Source organism: Dermacentor albipictus, chromosome 10 (genome assembly GCF_038994185.2).
Source record: "Dermacentor albipictus isolate Rhodes 1998 colony chromosome 10, USDA_Dalb.pri_finalv2, whole genome shotgun sequence".
NCBI classification, from domain to species: Eukaryota; Metazoa; Arthropoda; class Arachnida; order Ixodida; family Ixodidae; genus Dermacentor; species Dermacentor albipictus.
Window position 1 is genome coordinate 4901080 of NC_091830.1, and position 26152 is coordinate 4927231.

Below are 26152 nucleotides of genomic sequence, written 5' to 3' on the forward strand. Positions count from 1 at the left end.
TACAGGCAAAACATTGATTCACAGTGGAGGAAAAGAACTAGGAAGCTTACCAGCAAGTATGCGGCCTGTGGGGTGGGCAACACAGCAACAAAGAAGGTCAAGCGGAAAGTCAGAGAGGCTGAATTAATCTCATGGGTGGCGGCAATGGAAAAGAAACCTGCCATGAGTAACTACTTAAGGGGAAAAAACGAAATTAGGAAAGAAACCATTTATGATAACTCAAAGGGAAGCTCATTACTTTTCGAAGCGAGATCGGGATGCCTTAGAACACGCACGTATAAAGCGAGATATAAGAAGGAAGAAGAAGCATGTGCTTGCTGCGGTAAAGCTAGGGAAACGACGGAGCATATTTTATTAGAATGTGAAGACATCTATCCAGCGGTCGATTTAGGCACCACTGGTAGTACACTGTACCACTGGCCTCCTTGAAGCCCTTGGGTTCAGCGGGAGCAGTGGTAAAGCAAACAGGTCTGCAATAGACATCAGTAAGAGGCGATTGGAGGATTGGTGGAAGAAAAGTAGGGAAACGACAAAGGACGGAGACGTACAAAAGCACAGTTCGCAATAGGGTATCAGAAAATTTGGACGTGGTAGTTCATAGTGTGTTTTTTTTTTTTTCTCATGGGTTAACCTAGGTAGGATATTAGGCAGCATAGTAGCAAGAGCTTGGTGGCGCAAGCCACCGCCCCGTTCCAAAGGGGACGCTCATAACATCCATCCATCCATCCATCCTGGTTTTTGTTTGGATCTCGGGTGTATGCGATCGGGATAATTTATAACATCCCTTTACTTTAATTTCTAGCACACACAGTTTACCAAAATTGGCACTGCAATGTCATCTCAACGCCTGGTGAGAAAAGCGTCGCATGCGGGTAGTTGGTACACCGACTCGGGTAAGGCAAATTGGTGCTCGAGTGACTTTTAAATGGGCACAGCTGTTTCTACAAAGGCTTTTGTTTCCTTAAGTGCGCATTTCCTGGTGAAGTAACTCATATTATTACTTATGTAGCGGATGGCCAAGTGGCCTGAGCAGTGGTCAAACGCTTTCCGTTTCGATAACTTTGCGAACTACTTGTGTTTTGCGTTTTAAAACGGAAGGCTGTTGCTGTAACATCTCGGAAAGTTGACACTACCTCACGTCGTTTTGACAGCTTCTGCTGATGTCCCAGCTCAGTTATTATTTCATAGGGAAAATAACGAAGGAGGCAAATGATATGCTTGTGTCTGAGTCCACCGATGTCACACGACCACTTTCGATCGCGATAAAGCCCGATCCGGATTGAAATTCTCGGTCGCGTTTGGCTTTGCACGATCTACGGAAGGGAGCCAATCGCAGCCGAGAATTTCGATCCGAATCGGGCTCAATCGCGATCGAAAGTGGCCGTGGGACACCGGTATTTGTCTCGCACGGCTGGCGGTTCCTGTTTATTTAATTGTGGCAGCGTTTTTAATTCATAACGTAGCACGTTTCATGTGGATATGACAGAATGCCGATAGGCAGTTCGCGTGCATCTTTCATGATTGTACTCTAGCCAAGCATGAAATGCCCAGGAAAAAAAAAGTATTTTGTTTGAAAAGTTGTTGTCTGAACTACGAGTTTGTAACGTTTAATCTAAGCATTGTCGCTGAGAAATCGTGGCGTTGGCAGTGAATTATTTCTGCTAAAATGTCATTGAGATAAAAGAAATGAGACCTTTGCACATGCAACCTGTCTTTTCTGCTGATCAGTCGTGAGCCATATCTTGAGATGCTGTGCAAACAGGCATCCCATATGAAGATCTCATTTCTAGTCTTTTCCAAAGCTAAAGCGCCCACATTATGTATCATCTTCACTATCTACAAGTCGTTAAAACGTGTTACACTGACAGACATGTGATATTACCAGTATTCCTGAATCATGTGGCTGCTTTTTTTGTTAATCTTTCAGCACGAGAATTAAGGTATCAACTTGAAAACTGGCTTTCGGCTGTGGGGCCGCCAACATTTGGCCCGGCCAGGGCAATCATAGCGCCGTAAGTACAGGGTCCTCCTACATATGCTCAATTTTAGTGAACAGTCCAGCTTCTCTGCACTGAAGAACACTGACATAAACATCTGCTGTCCTTGTCGCAGGCATGCTGGCTATCAGTACTGTGGTGCCTGTGCTGCATACGCCTACAAGCAAGTCGACCCTTCTTCCGTGTGGGTATTTTCATCGTGACAGAAGACAACAGCTTCTCACTGGTGCTTTGCTAAAGGCTCACCTTGAGGAGTTGTGTGCATACATAAACGATATAGTCTATCTCTGCCCAGATGAAGTGCACTTTGAGTAGACTCTTCTGACTTTCAGACTGTCAAATTGTTTGTGAGGTAGCTCTCTCTGACAGAAAGTTCTGTACCTGCCAATAGTGGCTTTGGTGTTGCGCTGCTAAGCCCGAGGGTGCGAGATCAAATCCCAGCCATGGCGGCCACATTTTGATGCGAGTAAAATACTAAAATGCACATGTATTTTGCATTGGGTGCTCATTACAGGACCCCAGGGGGTCAAAATTAATCTGAACCCTCCACTAAGGTGTACTTCATAATCATAGGGCGGGCTTGGCATGTAAAACCACAGAATTTTGGAGCTGCATACCAAATTATTCCTAAGCCTGCATCCAACAGGTGAAATCAACAATGTACACAACATGAGCTTAATATCCACACTAAAAAATCAGAAGCAAATAGTGACCTTAACATAACAAATTCCAGGGCATTGGGTAATTTTCTGGGTGACAAGGTGTGGTCCCTTAGGCATTGGTGTTGTGTGAATATAAGACCACAGTTTTGTGCACTTAAAGAAATAGCCAGAGTGGCCCCTTAAGTCCATCTATACTCTGTTTTATAGTTAGTTCGTAATGCTGTGTAAGCTACACAAGTTGTCTGGTCACAGATGCACTGATTGCACCATACTGCGCCATGATGGAAATGCTCCCACATGCTATGCCAAATTGATGCGTATCTCATGTATTGTGGCACACATGTGCCAACATTTACCTGCTTCAAAATTCAAGTGAAAAAAAAATATATATATACACACACACACACACGTTAGACTTTGTTGGTGCTGAAGTATATGAGCATATGCCAGGCAGGGCTCAGGACTCCCTTGTCTTTCTGGATCTGCCAGTGTCTATGAAGAATGCAGCATTGCCATGGGCAAGTCGAATAATCAGAGCCGGTGCAAAATTGATTAGCGATGGACATATTGCAGTAAGACCGATGCTTAGGCTAGTTGGCTGAGATGCATTTTTTTTTCATTTATTGATGTCTATTTGTCACTGTGTGCATTTCCATGGCACATGATTTCTTGCTACTGCAAGTGCTAAGCATTTGTGGTTGCTTCGTGATCCATTAGTGGTGTCTACATGTCCCTGGTTAGTGTTTTAGGTTTGCTGTGTGTAGTTTAAAAACAATTATTTTAGGTAATTATGGTGATGTACAATGGTGAGGGCACAGCTGCACAACACGATTTTGCATGTGGTGTATTTTATTACAGCTAGACAGCCTGTACATGGAAAAAAAAGTGAAAATGGGACAAGGAAGTAGACATGGGTGCCCAAGCTACTCTACACAAACACTATTCCATCTGTCTATGCCTGTGAGGAAAACAATAAAGATAGCGTCCTTGAATCGGGTGGCTGTACATATCAACTCGTAGACAAGAATTTAGCAGATTAAACACTTTAACAGGTGAAATTTATAGCAGATGAAAGGGATAACTAAGTCAACGACAGTTGGGGAGGAATTCACTCTTTATTGGAATGCAGAACTAACTGCAAATTTGGATTAAATCTGCATTTACCTTCATCCTTCATCTTTCTATATAGTAAGAAACTGGAACAGTAAGGTGAAGAAAAACGTTGCATCTTGATATAATACATAATGAATGCAGTTTTTCAGAAAGTACTAACACATGCATTGTGTTTTTCCTTTAACTGCAAATGGAACTTCTTCATTGCACCAGAGCAGTAAGTTACTGCTCCAAAGCATTGTTTCCTTGCTCCAAAAGCATATATTTCTGCTTCAAACTGATCTTTCCTGCCCCAAAAACTGCTCAATGACCAAGCGCTGTTTCTATCAATGTAGAAGTCTCCTTTGCACATTTCGCAGTGCGAAAGGATAGAAAGTTGGGCGAGTTGGTACGGTAACATATTCTTTGTTTGTAGTGCGAAGTGACACACACACAGACTAGAAGAAGGCTGGACGAGCGCTAACTCTCAACTAAATCTTTATTGTTTATCTTCGCAGTGCATTTGTTTTTGATCTGTGATGCTGTCTATGCAGTAACTACTTAATATATTACAACTATAACTTGTGTACTTTGCAAAAAAATGCATATTTGTGCACATTTGCCCTTCCGGCATGTGACTTACTATGTTTCGGTCGCAAGTGCAAGATGGTGCACTGTTACCGCTGGTTGCAGGAATGTGTCAGTCTGCTCATTTTCTGGTAAATGGTCACAGATCTGAGATACATTGAATGTAACAAATACATCATATTTTGCGACTTAAAGGTATGAGACTTGAACGCCACATAGCAAATTTTGGTTATAGGCTGGAAGTTGTTACGTGCTCTCTAAGGTGCGTTCTACCAGAAGAATTTTTCTAATCAGTTCATTAGTAGCAGAGATAGGAATATTCGAAGCACCACAAACCAATGATTTCCGGAGGCGAGTATCATCGCCAGCATGGCCACTCTCTCCACTTTGCCTGTCTTGCCTCCGCAAGCAGAATTCCTTCTCTGTGTTCGTACTGGAGTCTGAAGATCGCATGATAGATACATCATGGGCCCTGCCTTCTTGTTTTTTTCTTTCTCACGTTTTTGTTGAGTGGCACACTTCCAGTGACATTCTCACGCATTTGCTGTTGAGCTTGTCTCATTTTCCCAACAGATGATTTTGCGCTCTCTGCACGAGAACACCCGATTAGTGGTATAAGTCAGTCGCATTAAAAGGTAGAAGGCCTGCATTGACCAGCCACCTACACAGAGCATACAGACAGCTCTTCAAAAGGGCGCTGCAACATCTAGAAGGAAAAAAAAAAAAACCAATGCCACCATAAACAAGCAAGCCAAATATTGTTCTGCTGCGTGCAATGGTGAGCCCACAATCACGCTTAAAAGATGTGACTTTCTAGGTCCTCTGTATCGTGCCCTGTCTATGATGTCGTAGACCCAGCAATCCATAGATGCCAGCTATTGGGCGATTGTTTGTGATCTCAAGAAAGTTTGGTTGCGCTTATGCACAACCAACCAGTTTTCAAGCAAACAGGAAAGTGGAAGTTAATGCCTCTTGCTCTTCCTGCCATCACTTCTTTGTTGTCCCCCTCGAGAGCCTTTGTCAGACACCAAGTGTCGGTGCACCCGTAGAGAAGAAAGATGCAGTAGTAGGGGCGTTGCTATCAGGTACCCCAGCTGATAGGAAAGAGGACAAGGATAGGAAACGTGTTGAGGAAGAATTGGGAAAAATTGCTCTCTCTGCATCTACGTAATGAGGTCCTCTTCAGAAATTTATTTGGCAATATATTCAGTGAGAGGTGCCACACTCCAGTTTGTTCTCCATTTTAAAGAAACGATGTTGCAGGGCCTCTTTAACAGTCTCGCGACTTACCTTTTGTATTCTACAAATGCTGGTGTTTGCTGCTCGACAGCTCTCTTTCAATAACTTGCTTCATGACGGGTATGCATTGCTTTGCATTAGAGTGTAATGTTTGCAACCTGCAGGCGGCGTGTCTTCATCCTGGGGCCCTCCCACCACGCCCGTCTTGGAGGGTGTGGTCTTTCCCCAGCTAAATCCTACAGGACACCCTTATATGATCTCACCATAAATCAGGAAGGTGTGTGTCTGAATGGATTTTGAGCTAGTTGGTTCATGGCAAATGCAAGTTTAACTAGAGAACTGAAGGCACCGGGCAAAAGGTGGACAAGAAATCCTTGTCTTGTCTTTCTTTTGTCTGTTATCTTCAGTTAGCAGTTATACTAACTCACTATAGGTGTATGCATTCTAGACGTGCACATTGTCCTTGTCCCCAGACTATGAAAAGAATGTGAGAGTCTTTGTAAAGAAGATTGTTTTGGACACACTGCAACTTTGGAGCTAGATTTGTGATGATTCCATTGGTCATCGCTGTAGCCGAATGCATTGGCTCTCTCATATTCGTCATCACCTGCCATGGTGGCTATGGCATTGCGCTGCTGGGCACAAGGTTGTCAGTTCAATTCTCGGCTATGGTAGTTGCACTCTGATTGGAGCAAAATGCAAAAACACTCATGCGCCATGCTTTGGGTGCATGTTAAAAAAAAGGACAAGCTATTACAAATTATTCTGAAGTCCTCCTTTGGCATCCCTTGTAACAAACTGTGCAGTTTCTGTATGTTAAAGCTCATGATCTAATCTACACAGTTGTACAGTAATATAAAATACTCACAGGAGGGTGAAGAACAGAAACCATGCCAGCCAGTGTTGAACCTGGGTACCCTCACTTTGAAATGTTGATGCTCCAATCAAAGAATATGTTGGTGGAATCATAGTAATCATATCTGCACACGCAGTGGTGCTCAAGACCACAGTAAATCAACGTGGGAGAGAAAGATGAGCAAATGCAGCAGTGAGGGCTGAAAAAAGGGAGCGATAGGAGAAGCAAGCAGTAGTCGTGGTTCTGCTAAGCATATTGTTCATTGCACTGCTGTGGATATTGTGTCCAAGTGATATTGCATAAAACAGTGCATGTTATACTGCCTGTAGTAAAACGCTAGCTGTCACTGTCACAGCTTTGCACTTTGGGCCCAGCTGCAGACTCTTCCTTTTGCCACGTTGCCATATTAAACATGGTTTTTAGAGCAGTACTGACATATCGTCTAAGTTGTGAAGCGACTACCGCATATTTCTCGCACATAAAAGGCTGACACTTGGCAAGCATGAACACTGGCAAATGCTTGCAAGACATTTTAATTCGGTGCTAAAGTTTATCTCGAAATGTGGAGCTGGTGTCATGGACATTATCGTTATGTCGTGATGCAAAGTAAAATTTGCTGATGTTCTAGGTACAATGATGTTGCTCATTAAAAAACAAAAATGTGCTACGTGTGTTATATATAGCTGTGGTTATTTATGGCAGCCACAGCAACCACAGGAACAGGGTGAGCCAGTAACATGTGATATCGTAACACAGCTGCCTCCTGTTTGCAGAAATAAACCAGTTCATAGAAATAAGTATTATATGTAGTTAATTATTTAGGGTGTTCTGACACTTGTCAGTATTAATTCTTGTGTTTAGAGCGTGTAGGTCTTCACTTAAGGAGAAAAAGAAAAGGAAATGCTGGAAATCTCATGTCAGTACACCTTTAACTTGGAGCTGGTGATCCTGCAACTGTCATAGCGGAAAATTTTACATGTTTGTCTTTTTGAGCTTAAATTATGGAGCTTTGCCATCAGCTTTCTTTTTCATCTTATTTGTGTGCATTCAATTGCAACTTGTATTGCTGATCATGCCTAGTTCTTTAATTTTTTATTTGCTATTCCCATCTATGTACTATCATCCTTGCTGGGCAGAGACTTGCTGAAAGTTTAAACAGCTATTAGGTGCAGAGGTTTTGACATGTGATTAACAGTTGCTTCAATGCACGGCTTATGAATTTTTAAACCATGTTGACTGGCTCATAATTCTGTGCATTCATGTTTGCAGTTTATGAAGAACTTTACGAGACTGGTGCATTTGAAGAGGTATCAATTCATGTTGATGAGAATGAGCACAGTCTAGAAATGCATCTACCTTACATTGCGAAGGTCATGGAAAAGTGAGTGCACCAAAGCCAGTTTTCACCTCACTGCACCTCTACTCCCCTTGGTGCAATGAACTATAATGACAATCTATTTACTGCACGCAGTTTCCTTTTATCACTGATTTTATTTAAATGTAGCGTCCATGGACGTAGTTATAGAGTGCATATAAGTGAACCTTGCACGCACTTATTCTCTCTGTTTTAGTTCTGAGTTAATCAAGGAAGTGCATCTTTAATTACATATGTATATTAAAGAGGCCAGACCCTGTGCATTCAAAATTTGGATGCCGCCAAAATGTTCTGCTCCAATCGTAAGATTGTGCACATTCTGTGTAGTGATCCTTCTCTGTGTTCCACAGTTTCAGTGTTGCCTCTGCTGTTACCATGATGACATGCAGGCATACTATAATTATGTGTGGTTGCTTTGGGAGAAATGTGTAACATGCTGGAAATTTTACGTTGGCCACATGAAATGAGGTTAATGGAGACCAGAGCTTGTATTTTGTAATGCTTCATTTCATTTTTCATATTTTGTATTAGGTGGTAGCACATGAATCATGTTAGAGCCAAAAACAAAGGGCAAAAGCAATGGAAAGTGAAATGGATTGTTGGAAAATATGGCCAATGCTGCTTATGTGATTACCCACACCATTTTATGTTTGAGGTTCAGGGGGATAGCAAAGAAATCTGCTGAGTTGTCATACGATATAGCCTCGATGTAACTGGCACAGATACAGTCGAACCCAGCTATATCGAATCCATTTACATAGAATTATCCTGTATATTGAACAATTTCTGAACACAGTATATTTACAATGAGTATATGTAGAAAAATTATGCTTACGTCAAAACAAATACCAACGACTCCTGATAGTGCAATGTCAAGCAGCGCAAAAGTGCCCCCAGAAGTTGGCTTTCCCTCTTGCTAGTGAGTTGGCTTGCTGTTTTGCTCGTTCATTGTATTTGCGCCTTATGGGCCATCTCCCGCAGTGTTGCCATGATGGCTAGCGCAAGGCAGCAGAACTTTCCTTTTACTGTGAAGCTCGAAATCATAATAAGTCAAACATGTTGAGAAGCTGAATTTTGCTGCAGTATAGAAGATTTTGAGGAGCACTCTCAGCACAATATTGAAGTATAAGGGAAAGGTTAGGGCTAAAGTGGACAAATGACTCGGTGCCCATAGCACCCGTGTACAAGTGGTTCATCCGAAACTGCTTCAGACATGCCAGCTTCTGTGTGCCTGTGTTGCCGAAGTTTGGTGCAAGGTGTCAGAATTTCAGGAAGTCGTTGACGGATCGATGGTCGGCGAGTTTGTGAGTGCGGATGATTTTGTCGTGACTATGGGAGAGCCCAAAGACTACATTGCCGACATCCTACTGAGCGCAAGTGAAAGCGGGCACAATGAGGAAAGCAATGACGATCCTTTGCGCACATCCTTCAAGGTGATTGGTGCATTCACACTAGTCTGTCTCTTCTGTGTGAATGTTGAAAGTTGCGGCCTCAGCTGCTCCAACTCTTTAGACAATGTGGAGAAGTGTGTGCTGTCGCAGGTAGCGAGCCCAAGCAGAAGAAGATACAGAACTATTTCATGTGGAACTAAACTAGTTTCATCAATAAATTGCTTTTATAAGTGATATGTGCTTTTGTAACATCCAATTCTTTAGCAGGCTTATATGAAATTATACCCTGTATCGAACTGATGGTGTTTTTTTTTTTTTGTGAGTTCAATATAGCCGGGTTCAACTCTATGACAAACTGTAGGATATAACCAGGTAAATCTATAATTAGTCAATTTTTTTTCACGAATATCAGCATGTTTGCTTACAACCATTATTAGATTTAATGGTGTTGTGTTGGATGGGACTTAGTTGTAATGAGGTTCAAGTGTAGTTCATGCTGTGATTATGTTGGTTGTTTCGCTGTCATGTGGCTGAGAGTGTGATTTTTATTTTTATTTTTGTAAAACCAGCCAGGAGTTCACCATTGTGCCCATCATTGTGGGATCATTGAGCCCTGAGAACGAGGCTTTCTACGGCCGACTGCTCAGCAAGTACCTCGCTGATGCCGACAACCTTTTTGTCATATCCTCAGACTTTTGCCACTGGGGTTGGTGATCTCTATCTTCTCCATTTCCCAATCAGTGTTTTAGAGAGGTCAGCTTTATTTGACAGTTTTAGAAAAATGTTTAGCACCTTACATACATTAAACATGTATGTTCCTTGAAAAGCACCTTCCTTGAAAACAGTAAGAAAATGTTAGTTGACAGGGGTGCCATCTAGTTCCTCATGTCAAACCTGTTCAAGCCAAGACAGTGTGCACACCTACTGCAGTTTTGTGACAGTTTTAGAAATCTGGCAGGCTAGCCACTCATAACTTGCGATTAGGGTTAGTTGAGTGCAAGTGAAAGCTTATTTGCCATTTGCTCGCAATCCGTGATAACAGTACAGCCATCAGGACATTTCAAACTGAATCGGGCCCAATGGGTGCCACTGTGTTTGGCAACGCTATTTCTTAGGGTATGCAAACATTATGTACCGTTAATTAGATAAATATGAGCGCCACTCTTGTGGTTAAACCACTGGCTGATTTCAGCTCAAGTTTTCTATTGAGGTAGCAGTTTGCAGTGGGATGAGTTTAATACAACGTTTATGAGACGTATTATTCACCTGTTCCATCCACAATAAAGCCAAAATGCATCATCATCTGTAGTATCGCAGCCCTTGTTCTGGGGTACACAAAGCAGTAAGGTTGGTCTTATTGTATTTCTTCAAACATGTTAAAGCCATTGATACCTTGTTACCGAAATCTAACTAGTTGATTTGCTGCATTTTTTTTTCCAGATAGAATAGGTGAAGAAATCTTGTATAAAATGAAACGATATCAACGAAAATGGGCCTAATATTTCTAAATAAGCGCATAAAACTACATATATCTGCAAGTTTTTGCACTATAACTTGATCTTTAAAAAAATTTTGATATATAATCCAACCTTTCCTTTAAGGAGTTTTATTTGGGCTTGGTGGTAATCAGCTACAGCAGGGAACTGCATTTTAAACATGGACAAACAAAGAAAAAAACTGGACGCAATTGTGCCAAGTACATCCACCTTTTTCTACTTTTGTTCCTTGTTTACAGCAGAACAGTATTTGAAAGGGTATGAGTGCGAGCTAGTTGGAACAAACCCATGGGTAGAAACAGCGCAAAAACAGTACTCATCATGTGTCCCTTCTCTGTCCGCGCTTATTTTGCACTGTTTTCACCCATGGAACAGCATTGTTATAGGAACAGTGTTGTTAGCCATGACAGTGTGAAATGTTCTGTGCATATTGCAGTGGAGTCCATTTATAAGGATGATAAAAAGTTTGAACTACCTGATTTATTCGATTATAGGGTGGTCACGATTATAAGGCGAGGGTGCAGTTGGGAGATCAAAGAAAAAGAACTTAAGTATGTATACTAATATAAGGTGATATAGAGTAACCGACGGGTTATTGAGACATGGTGTAGATTGCCTGAAATACTGAATAATTGGAAGCCTCTGGAATAATCAATGGGGGCTATACGTGAATTTTGCCTTGAGGTGCTACTTCGCAGCAGCACAAAGTTTGCCTTATAGTGTGACTTTATGGCAGTGCATTCTGTGCCACTGTGAAGCCACACCATAAGGCAAAATTATCACAGCGTTGTGGCTTTACGGCAGCAGGCACTGCGTTCCCATGAAGCCACACCATAAGATGGAATTCATGCTGAGGTGAAGTCATACCTCAAGGCAAAATTTGCATATAACCAGCAACCTGGCCTTTAATGTTGAATTTTTTGAATTCTCAGTGTGGGCTACACACAAGAAATATGGTATACTGCCTCACTTGCTAAGGCTTATTAGTTCTTGCAGTTTGCACTGCCATATAAAATCTGAATCGCTGGGAAATGGGGCCATATTGAAATATATAATAACTGAATCTATTAGCCTCGCATATAAGGTGAATTCGAGGCTAAGGATTCTTGAAAAAATCTCGCCTTATATTCGAATAAGTCCCGTAAGTAGTGTGACTGTATATTGTTGCATATATTGTTACATCCAGGCTTACTTTATGCATCTTTAATCCACAGTGTTATGAGCTATAAAACTTGTTGCTGGGCTAGTTGGTTACTTACACTGTAAGAAAAGTTGCAGTGATATAGAGACACGTATCATATACATGTATCATATACATGTATCATATACATGTATCATTACATGATACATAGATACATAGACAGGATGAGAATTGCTCTTAGCAGTTATCACATATGAATTGTGCTCTGTAATTATAATGAAAAGACAAAATCTGATTGCCATAACTGTACTATTTGAATCCAGACTGGTTTTGTAAACCTTGGCTTGCTATTTGGTATAGCAGGGTCCATTGTCGTTGTATATACGAGAATTTAACTGTGTAATGTCTTCACATACTATAGGTCAAATTTTACTGTAGTGATATTCTTATCTGACTGGAACTTGTTGGCTGTTCGAGCATTATGCCTCTAGTGCTACAGTAAGCATATTTTTCAACATAATGCCATTCACCATTTATTGTTTCACAGTGTGCGCTGCTACTCTGAAACTCCACATGAACTGGTGGTTTGGTGCACATTGTTTCAATGCTTTTTTTTGTCTTATTTCTTTCATGTGCCTTTCAGGGGCTAGGTTTCACTATCAGTTCTACGACAAGTCCTGGGGCAACATCCACCAGTCCATTGAAAAGCTGGACAAACAGGTTGGTGTTGGTGCAGTGTCTTGTACATAAAAGTGTGCTTAGCTTTCGTGTTGCTGAAAACAGCATGTCGAAATAATTGCTTGGCAACTGTAGAAAAAAAGGAAAAGAAAAAGTGCAGGAATACAGTGTACGTATATTGTTATAGGCTAGAAAAGAGAGATGGTAAACTTTGTGGATCAAAGTGGGGAAGAATGACATGCTGTGTACTTGAACACAAAGTGGCAAATGTAATGAAGTTGACTTTTGACCTATAGTGAAGTGCTTGCTGCAATATGTAATGAACGGCTGCCTGTGACTACCCGAGCATAAGCTTACTCTAAGTAGTTGCAAATGCACAGCTCAGCTTAGTGCATTTGCCTTATTCCAACACACATTCTTCCACAGAGAATAAGTTAAAGAAGTTGCCTGCGCATTGCATAGTGTTGGCAACAGCCCACCATCAGTGCAGAGGAATAAGTATTCACCAGCATCATCGCCATAGTTATTCAAAATGGTGACAGTCTACATTTCTGTGCTGATTGGTGTTGATAATGTTCCACCTTTTAAGTGCCATGCTTGAGCATACTCATCTGGCCAGTGAAGCATGCCCCAGACAGTGCCTGAGATAATTCATGAACCTCAGCCTCTATAGATTGGTTGTGCCTTCTACTTGGAAGTTGGTTGAACTTTTATGGTGGGTTTTGTTTCTATGCAACAGATGGTGCAACAAAGCTTGTGAACTGTTGGTGCTGCTTGTATCTCTCATTTTCCATCACAATGGACTGGCATAAAAAGCCTGCATGTTTTTTGAACTATGCAGAAATTCGATAACTCCTTACGAACTCTGATTCACAGGCCTTAGATATCCATTATGAAGTATCTTGCAGGTACACTGTCGGGTACGAAAAGGCCATCTTGCTTGAAGAACACAAATTATCATGATTAAAATAATTAGCATCTGTGTTAGTTTTTAGAATTACCAGACTTATTCAATTGTAAAATAATTAGCAACAGATCACTAATAAATTGCATTCGAATTTTCAAGCCTGCCGACAGAAATTGAATTTCTGCTTAGACAGAAATTGAATTTGCACTTTGGGAAATGTGTGCTTAGCCGTGGCGCTACAGGCAACACCATGGATGCACATCTTCAAGCTGTGTTCATTACTTGCACTTTCAGGGGATGAGCATAATCGAGGAGCTTTCTCCAACTGCGTTCACCGCGTACCTCAAGAAGTATGGAAACACCATCTGCGGCCGCCATCCCATTGGGGTCCTGCTTAATGTAAGCTTGCATGGAAACACCAGCATCAGTGGGTTGAATTGCCTGTCTTAGTTCTGTGCTCTAACATCTTGATGCAGCACCTGATCCTTGCTATGAGATCATATTGATATGAGGAGGAGAGGAGGAGGAATAAATGTTTATTTTCAAAACAGTATGCCAGGGTAAGCCCCATTTCTACTCAAGGTGCCAGGGTAAGTATGCTTACGGGGCTTACCCTGCCAGTATGCCAGGGTAAGCCCCGTTTCTACTCAAGGAACCCTCTGGCATCCGCTGTCATCTTGATAGGATACGAGATTATAATAGCTCAAGATCTGCTCGACTTTCTCTATAAAGAAGGTGCATTGTGTGTGTTAATGCTGTTCATATACACTGTGCGTAATTGCCGTATCTGACTGTTAAATGTGTTTGATTCTTCTCTGTGAAATGAAAATGTACCATGTACTTACTTGAACATGAGGACTACTTACTGTATTTGCATGATTCTAACGTGGCCCTGAATTCAACGCGCACCCAGTTTTCGTGGGCTTAAGGTAAGAAAATAAAAGTGAATGTAACATGCACCTAAATGTAATATGCATCTGATCTATAAAACAAAAATATAGCATGTCCCCACTTTCACAATAAAAAATTGTGGGGCATGCGGAATTTACTTTTCACTCGAGGGAAAATTTTTTTTAGAGTGCTTTCGTAATGAAAGCATCGTGTCATCATCTTTTGCACTTCATTAGGCACATATAGCAAACAAACTGGGCGGTACTTTTCAGCAATCACCTTTAGAGATACTACTATCACTTTCGTAAGATTTTACGTGACTTTTCATCTGACTTGTCAAAATATGTGGCCAAGAGCATTCCTGGCACTCTGAGCCCCGAGACCTCTAAGTGGCACCTATTGAGATCGATGTACACCGTACGACAGCAGCCAGTCCGAATCCCTGCAGAGCCATTGCTTCAGTTTATTCTGTTCCTTCAAGCTCCCGATGCTCGCACCATCTGTATGATGTAGCAGACACTACATCCCCTCTTCTCAAGATGAGGTGTGACACACGGGAATGCACACAAGATCTCATCACAAGTTTAGTCTCCTTGGTGGTTTTATGACGCGACCAAACCTAGACCTCCTTTCAAGGCGATCTGAGGCTAGTTGTCCAGTCTCTGATGCATTGTCGTAAGACTTGGGCGGATTCGCAGTTGGCGTCGAGGGTATAGCTGGCTTGTCCGCATCTTGTCTCTCATTCCCTGGCACGGTTACCAGAACCGGCACAGCTGGTTGGCTATCACTGTAGACTTGTTCTGACGGCCCCGGTGCATTTCCATTTGAGCCTGATTCGAGTCTGGGAGAAACTTGACTACATGTATCTAGAGACCTTCCAGTTTTTGGGACAAGATGTTTTCAGTTGCATTGAATGACGCCTTTTGCAGTTTAGACCACATATGAGTGCAGACGTTGGGCAGATGACAGCACAATAGCAGGGAATTTTATGTCACTGACCCAAACTTCTTCGCCCGCCTCAAGTTGGCGAAGGGCAGAAGCCGTGTGTCTTCTGTTATAGTCTTTCGCTTGCTTTTTGCATGCGGCTTCATTAAGCTGGTCGAATACTGAGGCTGCTGGCCAAGCAGGCTGGAGCTGCTTTTCAGTATTTGGGACAAGTGCGCGGAGGCACCTGCCCAGGAGAAGCTGCGCAGGGCTAACTCCATTGACGCATGGAATGTCCCGATAGGACAACAAGGCCAAATAGGGATCTTCAGCTTTCTTTGGAAGATCTTTGATTGTTCGCACCATATGTTCCACTTCATCGTTCGATTGTGGAAAGCTGGGACTGTTAGTGACATGAGGGAAGCTGTAGGACACAGAAAAGTCTGCAAATTCTCTGGCTGCGAATTGTGGTTCGTTGTCACTGCGAACCTCCCCTGATATACCGCAATGTGCGAACATGCTTTTAATGGCCAATATTATCGCTGGTGTTCTCGTAGAGCATAGGCTTGTGACCTCTGAGAAATGCGACCTGTAGTCTATAAGTATGTAGTCATCACCATTGAGATTAAACAGGTCAATGCCGATGACCTCCCAAGGCTCTCTTGGTGTTTCAGAAACGAGCATAGGTTCTGCACGCTGAACGCTGCTCTCAGCACATTTATAACAGTTCATTACCGACATCTCAACTTAGGAATTTATGCTTGGCCACCAAACAGACTCCTTAGCAAGAGACTTGCAGTGGCCTATCCCTTCATGGCCATTGTGAAGAAGCTGCAATATCTGTTGCTGGTATGTTGCCGGAACCGTGATGTGAACACCCTTCAGAAGGAGATCTTCACCAATCCAAAGATTGCCCCGGTACTGCCAGTACTTCTTTACATGTGTCGGCAGATGGGATTTCCTTGGCCAGCCTTTCTTGCAGTACTGGATGAGTAAATGGCATTCCGCATCGCTCGCTTACGCCTGACAAAGTTCATGAAGGTGTGTCAACAGGATATCTGGCAGGGTGCGAACGGTCTCCTGGACAAAGAGCTCAATGTTGTCAGTTTGTTTTGGAGTAGTTTCCGGGCTTGAAACTTGTCTTGTCAGAGCGCGCGACAGCGTGTCAGCCGTGGCTGATTGTTTTCCCAGTACATAGAGCACTTGGTAGCAGAATTGCACGAGCTTCAAGCGGGAATGCTGAATTTTAGGTAGCAATATGTCCACATCCGTAGAGCTGAGTAATGGTACAATAGGCTGATGGTCCGTTTCAATGTAGCACTGTGAACTTGGACGAACTCCTCGAATTGCTGCACTGCTCAGGTAACAGCCAACGCCTCATTCTCAGTCTGGCTGTAACATTGCTCTGTAGACATCAGCGACCTTGATGCAAAGGCAACCGCTCGGCGTTCACCAGAAGGTTGCTGCTGCAGCGATACAGCTCCCAAGCCGAAAGAGCTTGTGTTGGCGGACATCGTTGCCTTGTAGGCGGTATTGTAGCACGCAACGCAAAGGTCTGAACACAGCAACTGCTTGAGACTTTTGAAGGCGGTCTGCTGATCAGGTCCCTATGTTCAATGTGAATCTTTGCATAGCAGGCAGACTTCAAGTCTCGCACAGGAGATCATGCTCTTTTTATGGTGCACACCAAGCAACCAAACCAACCGGAGCAATCGTCAATACGACCTGCCCTCTTTGATGCATCTCTGCATGCCAACTGGACTCCGCCGAAGAGAGGCCGCTCTATTTTATCGCTTATGGCTAGGGGTGGTGTGGTATCTGTGTGGTATCTGTGTGTGTGGCGGTGTGTGTGGTGTGAAATCTTACTCATTTCACATTGGAATGGCCAACAATGCTCTCTGTAATACCTGTCTTTGCGAGGAGATGCTAGAACACATTCTGTGCGACTGTCTTGAATATAATGTTCAGAGAGAGTCCCTGGCGTCCGTTCTAGTGCACCTTGACAATAGACCATTGTGAGTTGCAACTATTTTCACATATCGCTGACAGAAGACATTGCAGCTCAAGGCGACAAAGGGACTACTTCAGTTTGAGAGACGGGCTTCGATAAGCGACTGTGACAGTGATGTCACGCACCGCGCAAGACTGACGGACTGTAACTGATGATGTGTGTGCTGTGTTATGTGCTCTCTCTCTCTCTCTCTCCTCCCCATCTTTCGTCCCCTCCCATCCGGCTCCCATGTGTAGGGTAGCAAACCGGTTAAGGTAAACTGGTTAACCTCGCTGCCTTTCCTTCTCCACTTTTTCCTTCCTTCCTTGCAAAGCAGAGTGCAAATCAGAGTAGTTGTCTTGCCAACGTGTGGCACGAAGCGTTGAACATAGTTCACAAGCCCAAGTAGACGACTAACTGGTGAGACATCTTTGGGAGGTGGCATATACTGAATTGCTGCAATCTTGTCTGGGTCTGGTGAGATACGTTGAGTGCTGACGATCACACCCAAAAACTTGACGTTGCTAGCCGCGAAGCAACACGTCTGATTCAGGGTGATGCCTGCCTTAGCTGAGCAAGAACTTGCTGCAGACGCTGGTCGTGTTCTTTGCATGTCTTACAGAAGACAAGGATATCTTCAATCATATTGACAACTACCGCTTGGCTTTGAAGGATCTGAGACATCTGTCGTTGGAAGAACTCAGGCGCAGACGCAACACCGAACAGCAGACAAGAGGAAGCAGTAATGTCTAAATGGAGTTATGAATGTTGTGTACTCTTGCTACTCCGGGGAAAGCTTTACATGATGAAAACTTGAGGTGGTGTCTAGCTTCGAAAAAACTGTAGTCTCACCAAGCATTCCAAGGCACTGTTTGACCAGAGGCAAGATATGGCGTTCACGAAGAATCACCTTGTTCAGACGTGTCAAATCAACGCAGAGCCTGTACTTGCTTGGTGCCTTGGGTACAATGACCAATCCTGAACCCCATTTGGTGGGAGTGTCAATGCGGCAAATTACTCCATCAGATTCCAATTTGTCCAACTCTGCTTTCCCTACATTGTGCAAAGGTAAAGGAAGACGGTGATCGATGTTCAATGAAAATGGTGCAGCGTCCAGTCTAAGTCGAATTGTGTACTCCTCTGGCACCGTCCCAAGCCCACGGAAAAGGCTAGGGTCTAGATGCAGATCCTTGGAGGCTTCTCATTTATCAGAAACGTAATCTGAGAACTTGCAGATGTCCAAGGCTTGAATTGCTGGAAAACCAAGTAGGGGTACAGTTTTGGCTGTGAGAACGTAAAGTAGCTGTTTGGTAGAATGCCCCTTCCAGGACAAAGTCGCACGGAAAGTATTTAAAACAGAGATAGGGTGGTCTCCCAGACCTTTGAGCTCTCCTTCCAGTTCTCGTAACCTTATGGGCACACCGGGGAATGAACTGGGGTCGACAGAAACCTCGGCACACGAGTTAACCTTGAACGATACTGAGCATCCATTCACAAGCACATAGTCCTATGCTAACCTAAACAAACACTACTTTTACATGAGAATGTAGTAATGAAATCTACTTGCAAGAAAAAAACGTAAAGCATACTTGACAGTTGCAAAATATAATAGGGTGTGGTATAACTAATGTTCAAGATAAACCACTTGTCACTGAAAAAATTTGGTTTTTTTGGTCAGAAAAAACTTTTTATATGCAACACCAAGTGACTAGAATGATGAGCAAAATTAAAAACTTGTATTCAATTAGAATTCCACTTAGCTGATGGGAAATTTTGTGAGTCCTGCAATCGTAGACTCTCATTTAATCGCTCAGGACGATGTTTTATGACTGAGTTGTGAGGGGCTGTGGCTTTTGATATTTCTTTTTATTAAAGGAAATGAAATTCTTGGATTTTACGTACCAAAACCACCATATATGATTATTGAGTGTTTGTTTAACGTGTATCTAAACTATACATGATTGTTTTTACATTTCGCTTCCACTGAAATGCGGCTGTTACGGCCAGGATCAAATCAGCGACCTCGAGCTTCGCAGTGCAACACCATAGCCACTGGGTTACCGCATCGGGTGGTGATATAGCAGATACATTAAATGTTAAGTGTTTGTTGTCTTCCCAGTGCTGTTGTTTATAAAACTAAAGCTAGAAAAAATACAGACAGTAATTGGAGAGTGCCGTACTGCATGCGAGATGCAGTCAGTGCGCGAGAAAACGCATGAAGATGAAGCTATTGTATAGCCGGAGTGTAGCAGTCAACAAAGGTGGGTCTCCAAACTGATGTCACTGGAGTGCCATTTGCAGCGCATGGGGCTAATAGGCAGGTCAGTAATACGAAGGATGCGATTCCTTCCACAACAAACAAAGATAGCAGAATTGCACATGCTCTCATGTCGTCAGGTGCCGAGTAGTGCCACCTGCAATATATTCAAACTTTGTTATAACGAAGTTGCATTCAGCATTCAACACAAGAACGCCTTTGTTACACCTGACATTTATTATAAGCATACATTCGTTACATGCTGATATCAGTGAGGAAATTTTGTTTTTTCACTTCATTATATGCAATCCTTCGTTATTAGGGGTGTGCGAATATTTGAAACTCTTGAATAGCATATCAAAGTGTCCTATTCGATTCGGTCTTCGAATCACATAATCACCATTCAGAAATGCAAATATTTTTTAATACTTTTCGTATACTTCAAAATGTCAACTGCACCCAAATAAACATCAAATTGGAGGAAAAGTAGTACGGTAAATTTTTACCCCAGCGGGCATAGTATAGACATGTCGCTTAGGCAGCCATACTTTACAGATTATACAGCTATCATCTGCACTCTCTGAAGAGTCCTGTGCATGCGAAGAAAGTACTCTTTGCTCCTAATACTCCATTTGTTCCTTTAATAAAAAACGCTTTGTAATATAGTATGTCCTAGCATAAATTCCGGAGTAGTTAGTGGTGCTTGTATATGTTCAAGAATGTCGTCATTTGCATCATCTGTGCAATCTGATTAAACAAGACTTTTTTGTTATAGAATTGGCAACAACATTTAAGATATTTTGAAGGTCAGAGTCGTTTACAAAAGTTTACAACACTTATTATCTGGTGAAAAATGATTGCCAACAAAAAGTAAAACAATGTGTGTAAAACACTATTTTGTCCTTGCTCAGCACCTACATTGATGTGCAAACAAGTAGTGGTGATGAGAGTGATCGCTTTAGCATTGCTGCCTTTGCAGGCTGTGGACACACTCCAAAATGCTGGAAACGGCCACAGGATGGCGCTCAAGTTCCTGAAGTATGCCCAGTCCAGTCAGTGTATGAGCATGAGCGACTCTTCTGTCAGCTACGCCTCAGCCGCTCTACGCCTTGAGTGATACTGAATGCCAAAGCATTTCTTTTTAATGATTTTCTTTGTGCATATGCTTGTACTTGCGAATTTGTTTTTGTTGCTCTCCAGTAGATGTAATTTCTTTCATTGAATGATGCATTTTTGATGTGTGAACTCATGATGATGTGTAATGAGCTCAGTGCGTGTAACTTTGTTGACTTTTTTATATCTGAGCAATTGTAACATTTGTGTAAAAGAGCTGTGGGAAGTGATTTGAATATATGTCACATCCAGCTCACCACAGTGAAACCTTTCTTGAATGAACGCTTTCCTTACACGAGTTGTTTTATCACACTTGAAAACAACTGTGAGGAAATTATGTAATAGCCATTTTCATTGCTGATGACGGTAATGATGTGACTGTTGACAGGCAGTGATTGTCAGTGCCTCACTGGTTCAGTGGCTTGAAATAAAAAAAAATTACGATTAACTTATGAGAGTGACTGAACATTAGCCACGCTGAACCACATCATGTGACCTAACCTGTGATACTGTTTCTGGCTCCAGCTGTCATTTTGTGCTTGGAAATTTTCGTGCACTGAACTTATTTTGTGCTGATCTAATTTAGAATAGGTTTGCTGTTGATTAAAGCCTAGCTTTCAACTCATGCACTTGGAGCGTCATTGAAGTGGCAACTTTAAAGCTACTTGGACGACTGTAGTAAGTCGCTCAAGATGATACTGCTGACTTCATGCAACATTCAGTCTATTGAATGTGTGGCTGTAACTGCTTTTTCAATCTCTTAATGTTCATTCAAGCAAAGTTTTGCTGCACACTTGCATTTTTAAACACGAGATGGGACATGCTGAAAGCTGCAACTTGATCTTTTGTGGTTTGCTTACAACCACAACTGTAGGCTGAAGGTTAGTTTGTTTAACTGGTAGGTTAGTATAGGAATGAGTCTATGTGTAACTTATAAAAAGTGTGCTCATACAGCCATGAGTTTTGCTGCGGACAAAAGCGATCACTGTTATCATTGTAAGATATGCAAGCAAAGGCTTGTGGTCCCTAGTGTGAAAACAAGAAGCTAATGATTATGTAGAATCGCCTGCTGTAGTGGCTTGGTGTCTATTGCATTCAGCTATAGAGTGCAAGATTGCAGGCTTATTTACCAGCGGCATTCCGATGGGGGCAGAATGCAAAAATGCTTGTGCAGTGAGGTTTCTTTGGTGGTAATTGGCAGTCAAAGCCTTGGTAGTCAAAATTAATCTAGAACTCTCCACTATGGCAGCCTTGCAGCATATGTGTAGCTCTGGGATGTAACACCCTATCAGTTATTACTGTAATATTAGAGTTCACATTCGAACCAAAACAGACAAGCTTGTGTTGTTTCCCATATCAAGTGATAGCCATTAAATGGTCCAAGCTTTATATTTACAGTTGTGACCACGTTATAGAACAGATAAAATAAATACAGAATTTTTCTTGCTGTTAACAGCATGTAACGAATCTATGCTTACAACAAATATTGGACATAATGCACAGTCAAACCTTGTTATAACAAACTCGCTTTGATGCCAAGTGCCTTTGTTATAAATGCAATATTCGTTGTAACCATGTATTCATTACATGCTGGTGTTGGTAAGAAACATTTTTAATTTACTTATATCTTGTAATTTGTTATACCCGTGTTCATTATATCGAGGTTTGTAATTTTCATGTTGGTTATTTTTTTAGGAAGGTGCTATTAGACATTTTTAGCAGAAGTATGTTTTGTTCTCTCTGCTCACACTTGCATGCTCAACTGCACAGGAGCAGCAGTGGTGAAAATGATTTTATCTGAGCACTTCGAGAGTATAGTAGGCATGCGATCTAGTGCAGCAGTTGCTCCAGGGAGCACAAATGTGACGTCGAGAAGGCAAGATCTGCCACACACTCAAAAACAGGAATGACTAACTAATAATTTCACACCTAAGTAATTTGCTAACTTTGCTATGTGAAGTCTGTGTATTCTTTCATCGTGTCAAAACTTGGCTTTTAGAACATTTTCACTTCCTCGAAAGGATCGCAGCAGTTAACAGTAGTGAAGTTGTAACAAATGGCAAATTATGTTGCATCTAAATATTTTCTTCAGTCAATGCGTACATATTTGTGTACGTGACTTAATTTCGCCAGATTTGTCCAGTAGTGCAAAGAAGAAAGCACTGGGTAAACTGAATCCTCTGCTTGCTTAACATGGCACTCCATTGGGCAGAGTATTGCTGCTCAAGACCTCTTTACTGAAGGCACTTCCTTGTTTGATGATATGTTTGGCATGCTACATTCTGTCTGCAATGTGAATTAATACTTGTTCCTATTGTTCCTTGTAACCAATATTAATGAAATAGTGCAGGGGTTTTGAGCCAGTGATTCACTGCTGTTTATGAAAAAGTGGTACATGAGTGACAGTACAATAAATCAATACATTATTTCTCTGTTTATGTGGACTCTCTAGAAAAGGAGGAAGAATTATTGTCCAATTTTGACTTTCTCAGCGGAATCGGAGGTAGCTTGTAGTAATGTCTAAATTTGACACATTTATTGACAGTACATTATAATTCACGAGTTCATAGAGTGGCTTGTTGGGCTGGCTGATACATAGTTATACTAGGAGAATGCCAGCAAACTTCATGTTTGTTGGCATTCCCGTGTTATAATTCATGAGTGAAAACAGTGTGAAAGGAAATGCAGCTTTTGCTCGATTTTACTGCAGAGAAGCTCGCTGAAGCTAGCTCTCTCGCTCTGCTATGCCCTACAGTGCAAAGAGTGCCAGCAATCTTGGAGGCCACAAATGATTTGTATGTTCCACATTTGTGAGAAAATTCAAACACACATTGGTAAATAAGTGCAGCGGTATATTGGTCGTGAATGCTGAACATTGTACCAGTGATAATGATTGAGTAGTTGGCATGGTACACTCGTGAAAAATTGCATGTATGTTTTGTTGCCTCCACTTTGAATAAACTGGTTAGTCAGTGAAGGGAATGAAAACAGTGCATGGACAGTAGTAGGAACCCTTTGTGGCTGTCTGTTTTGTTCTAAAATCTAGTTATTTGTTTTCACGTACCAACTATCCCAGCAACATGTTCTTACGAACAGATGCTATTTGAGTCTATTCTCTCTACTTCAGCTAGATTAAAAATGTACCAACTTGTTCGACTTGTTTTCTCTTTCATGAAATGTGGGTTCCAAATGGTTCAAATTTTCAAGAAAATATTGTCAAGTGCTAGAGTGCTCTGACAGTTTACTGTAATACTTGTTTCAACCGGCAAGTTTTGCTTTTGGTCCCTAAGTAGTGAATGCTTGATGACATCACAGCACACATGTTTGCTCGGTGCACGTGATCTCTGTGGCTGCTGCATGGGAACTCAGCCAGAATAAACACATGCAGCACTCTTGTTTATTTATATTTATGAGCAACGTGATCATAGTGTTGTCGCTGAACACCGTCAGCACTTCATGTCATGATGTGATGATAATGTCGATGATGACAGGCCCGGCATTTTGAGACCAACTTTGATATCAAATTAAGGTATTTATAAGTGTCTCCCATCGTTTGTACCTTCTGAAGTGTCGCTTTATGTTGAGAAGCATGCAGTACAGTTTCTGAAACTTTAAAAATATGTGTTAGTTCTATCTCTCAACTCATTTTTTTTTTGAGGAAGCCTATACTTTGAGGGCAGCTTAGCTTGTTGGACCTAAACGTCAGTTTTATCATTAAACTAAGCTTGCATTTCTGTTTTCTGTGTGTGTGTGCTTGCGTTGTCCATTCACGCACACCAGTGGAGTTGTCCACTCAGGTTGTGGGACACAAAGAATGTGGGTTAATAAAGGAATGATGCAGAACTTTCGACTAGTTTTGCAGGCTGATAAATTCTCATTGTGCACTGTGTGAGTGACAAGCACCTTACAAAGTAACTGCAGTTAGTTTCAAAGCTTGAAATGAAAGGAGCACTGCAGAAAAATGCGAAATCATTCTGGTATTGTAGATTGCTCTCTCAATACTCTCTGTACCTTCTCAGTTGGAGTGTATTGCCTCCAAAGCAGCACAGCAAATGGCGGCAGTGTTGCTTAATGCACAGCCATTGTTGTTTAATGCATGGCTAATGTTGACCAACATTACACCTATGATGGCCCTGTTTGATGTGATGCAAATGTTAGTGGTAGAGAACATGAATATTGAAGTTCACAGTGAAAAAAGATTGCTTGGTAATGGGGGGCCAGTGAGTTCCGATAGTTGTCGAATGTCTAGCTAGTGTGTCCCAACAATAGGCTTACACTGGCACTATTTCTTGTGCTGCTAAAGCTCGCAAAGAACATCAAGGTCAGAGATATTTTTTCATTAGTTTGTCATCCTTGACATCACAATGGCTGCATAGATTTCATGCTAGTAACTTATATTGTGGTTCTGCTGTAGAATCTCTCGGTAAGCTTGCCTTATTGAAGTTTTCAGTGACCTTGGAAAGCACAGTATGTAATCCTTTAGTAAGCAGTCAAATAGCACTGCCCTGATATGCTTAAATTGGTGGTGTCACATGAAGCTTGTGCAGCAATTTCAAGATGGTGTTGCCTAGAGATCTGTGTCATTTTCTTTATTTATTTATGTTTTTTTGCTGACCTGCATTTTGAGCAAGACTGGCTTATTCATAGCTCCTAAAGTGCGGTCTAATCAGTCTCACTTAGCTTATCATTTTTTGTGTGTGTGTCCCTCAAACAACACAGCGTGGGGATATAAAATGGACAGAAGTCTGCAGGAAGTTGGAGGCTTGAAGTTGTCAATCGTAGTCAAACAAGGAACATCTCTTGAGCTAACGTTTCAACAAGGGGACTTGTTTTCATCAGGTGTCAGGGTGCCTGAGAAAAACAAGTCCTTTTGTTGAAACGTTGGCTTGAGGGACATCTCTTGTCTGACCACTATTGATCACTTCAGCAAGTGGAGAAAAAATAGGTTAGAAAGATAGTTAAAATTCTCCAATGCAACTTCTGTTTGTAGTATTTGACCTAAGGGAATCGAACAGTAGCTGCAGCCTGAGGTTCTTTTCCCACATTGTTTTTTTTCTGCATTTCACTGAATATGCTTCTTTTAGGACGTATAAAACACACACACACACACACACACACACACACACACACACACACACACACACACACACACACACACACACACACACACACACACACACACACACACACACACACACACACACACACGCAATAGGGTTTTCGGCAGAATTTATTTTGTTGCTACATTGTTTAAGCTTCCTGCCATCTGCTATCTTTCATGTTAGCTCAGCGTGCCGAATGTACATATGGTTAAGTGATCATGAAATAAAACCAGAACAAATCTTTCCACTGCAGAGCTTGTAAACTTGGCTTTTGGAGAGCCCTTTGTAGCAGGGATGATAGCTTTTATTCAAGGTGTAAGAAGATTTGTAGGATTGAAATCTGTTTAGTGTTTAGCAGAAAGCATCAAACTTGTTTTGTTGAACGCTATAAAAGTGTTAAACTGCTACAATTTACGTGGAGTACTTTGAATAATGCATTGTCATTCTGTGCAT

General features: G+C 41.9%; 1 protein-coding gene across 1 annotated transcript; it reads left to right on the forward strand.

Annotated features, from left to right (window-relative positions):
- The first annotated feature begins 731 nt into the window (after positions 1-731).
- LOC135920317 (protein MEMO1) lies at positions 732-24335 on the forward strand. The gene is made up of 9 exons (XM_065454527.2): positions 732-893; positions 1928-2012; positions 2113-2181; positions 5743-5855; positions 7704-7815; positions 9770-9906; positions 12481-12557; positions 13717-13821; positions 20464-24335. The coding sequence occupies exons 1-9, from the start codon at positions 833-835 to the stop codon at positions 20599-20601; spliced, it is 897 nt and encodes a 298-aa protein (XP_065310599.1). The 5' UTR covers positions 732-832; the 3' UTR covers positions 20602-24335.
- The last annotated feature ends 1817 nt before the right edge of the window (positions 24336-26152 follow it).

What these genes read in the sequence shown, in the direction of transcription:
- LOC135920317 (XM_065454527.2), top strand. Translation starts at nt 833, where the DNA reads ATGTCATCTCAACGCCTGGTGAGAAAAGCGTCGCATGCGGGTAGTTGG. An exon ending in TCTCACCATAAATCAGGAAG is followed by an intron (nt 5,856 to 7,703) that starts GTGTGTGTCTGA and finishes TCATGTTTGCAG; the next exon opens with TTTATGAAGAACTTTACGAG. An exon ending in TTGAAAAGCTGGACAAACAG is followed by an intron (nt 12,558 to 13,716) that starts GTTGGTGTTGGT and finishes TTGCACTTTCAG; the next exon opens with GGGATGAGCATAATCGAGGA.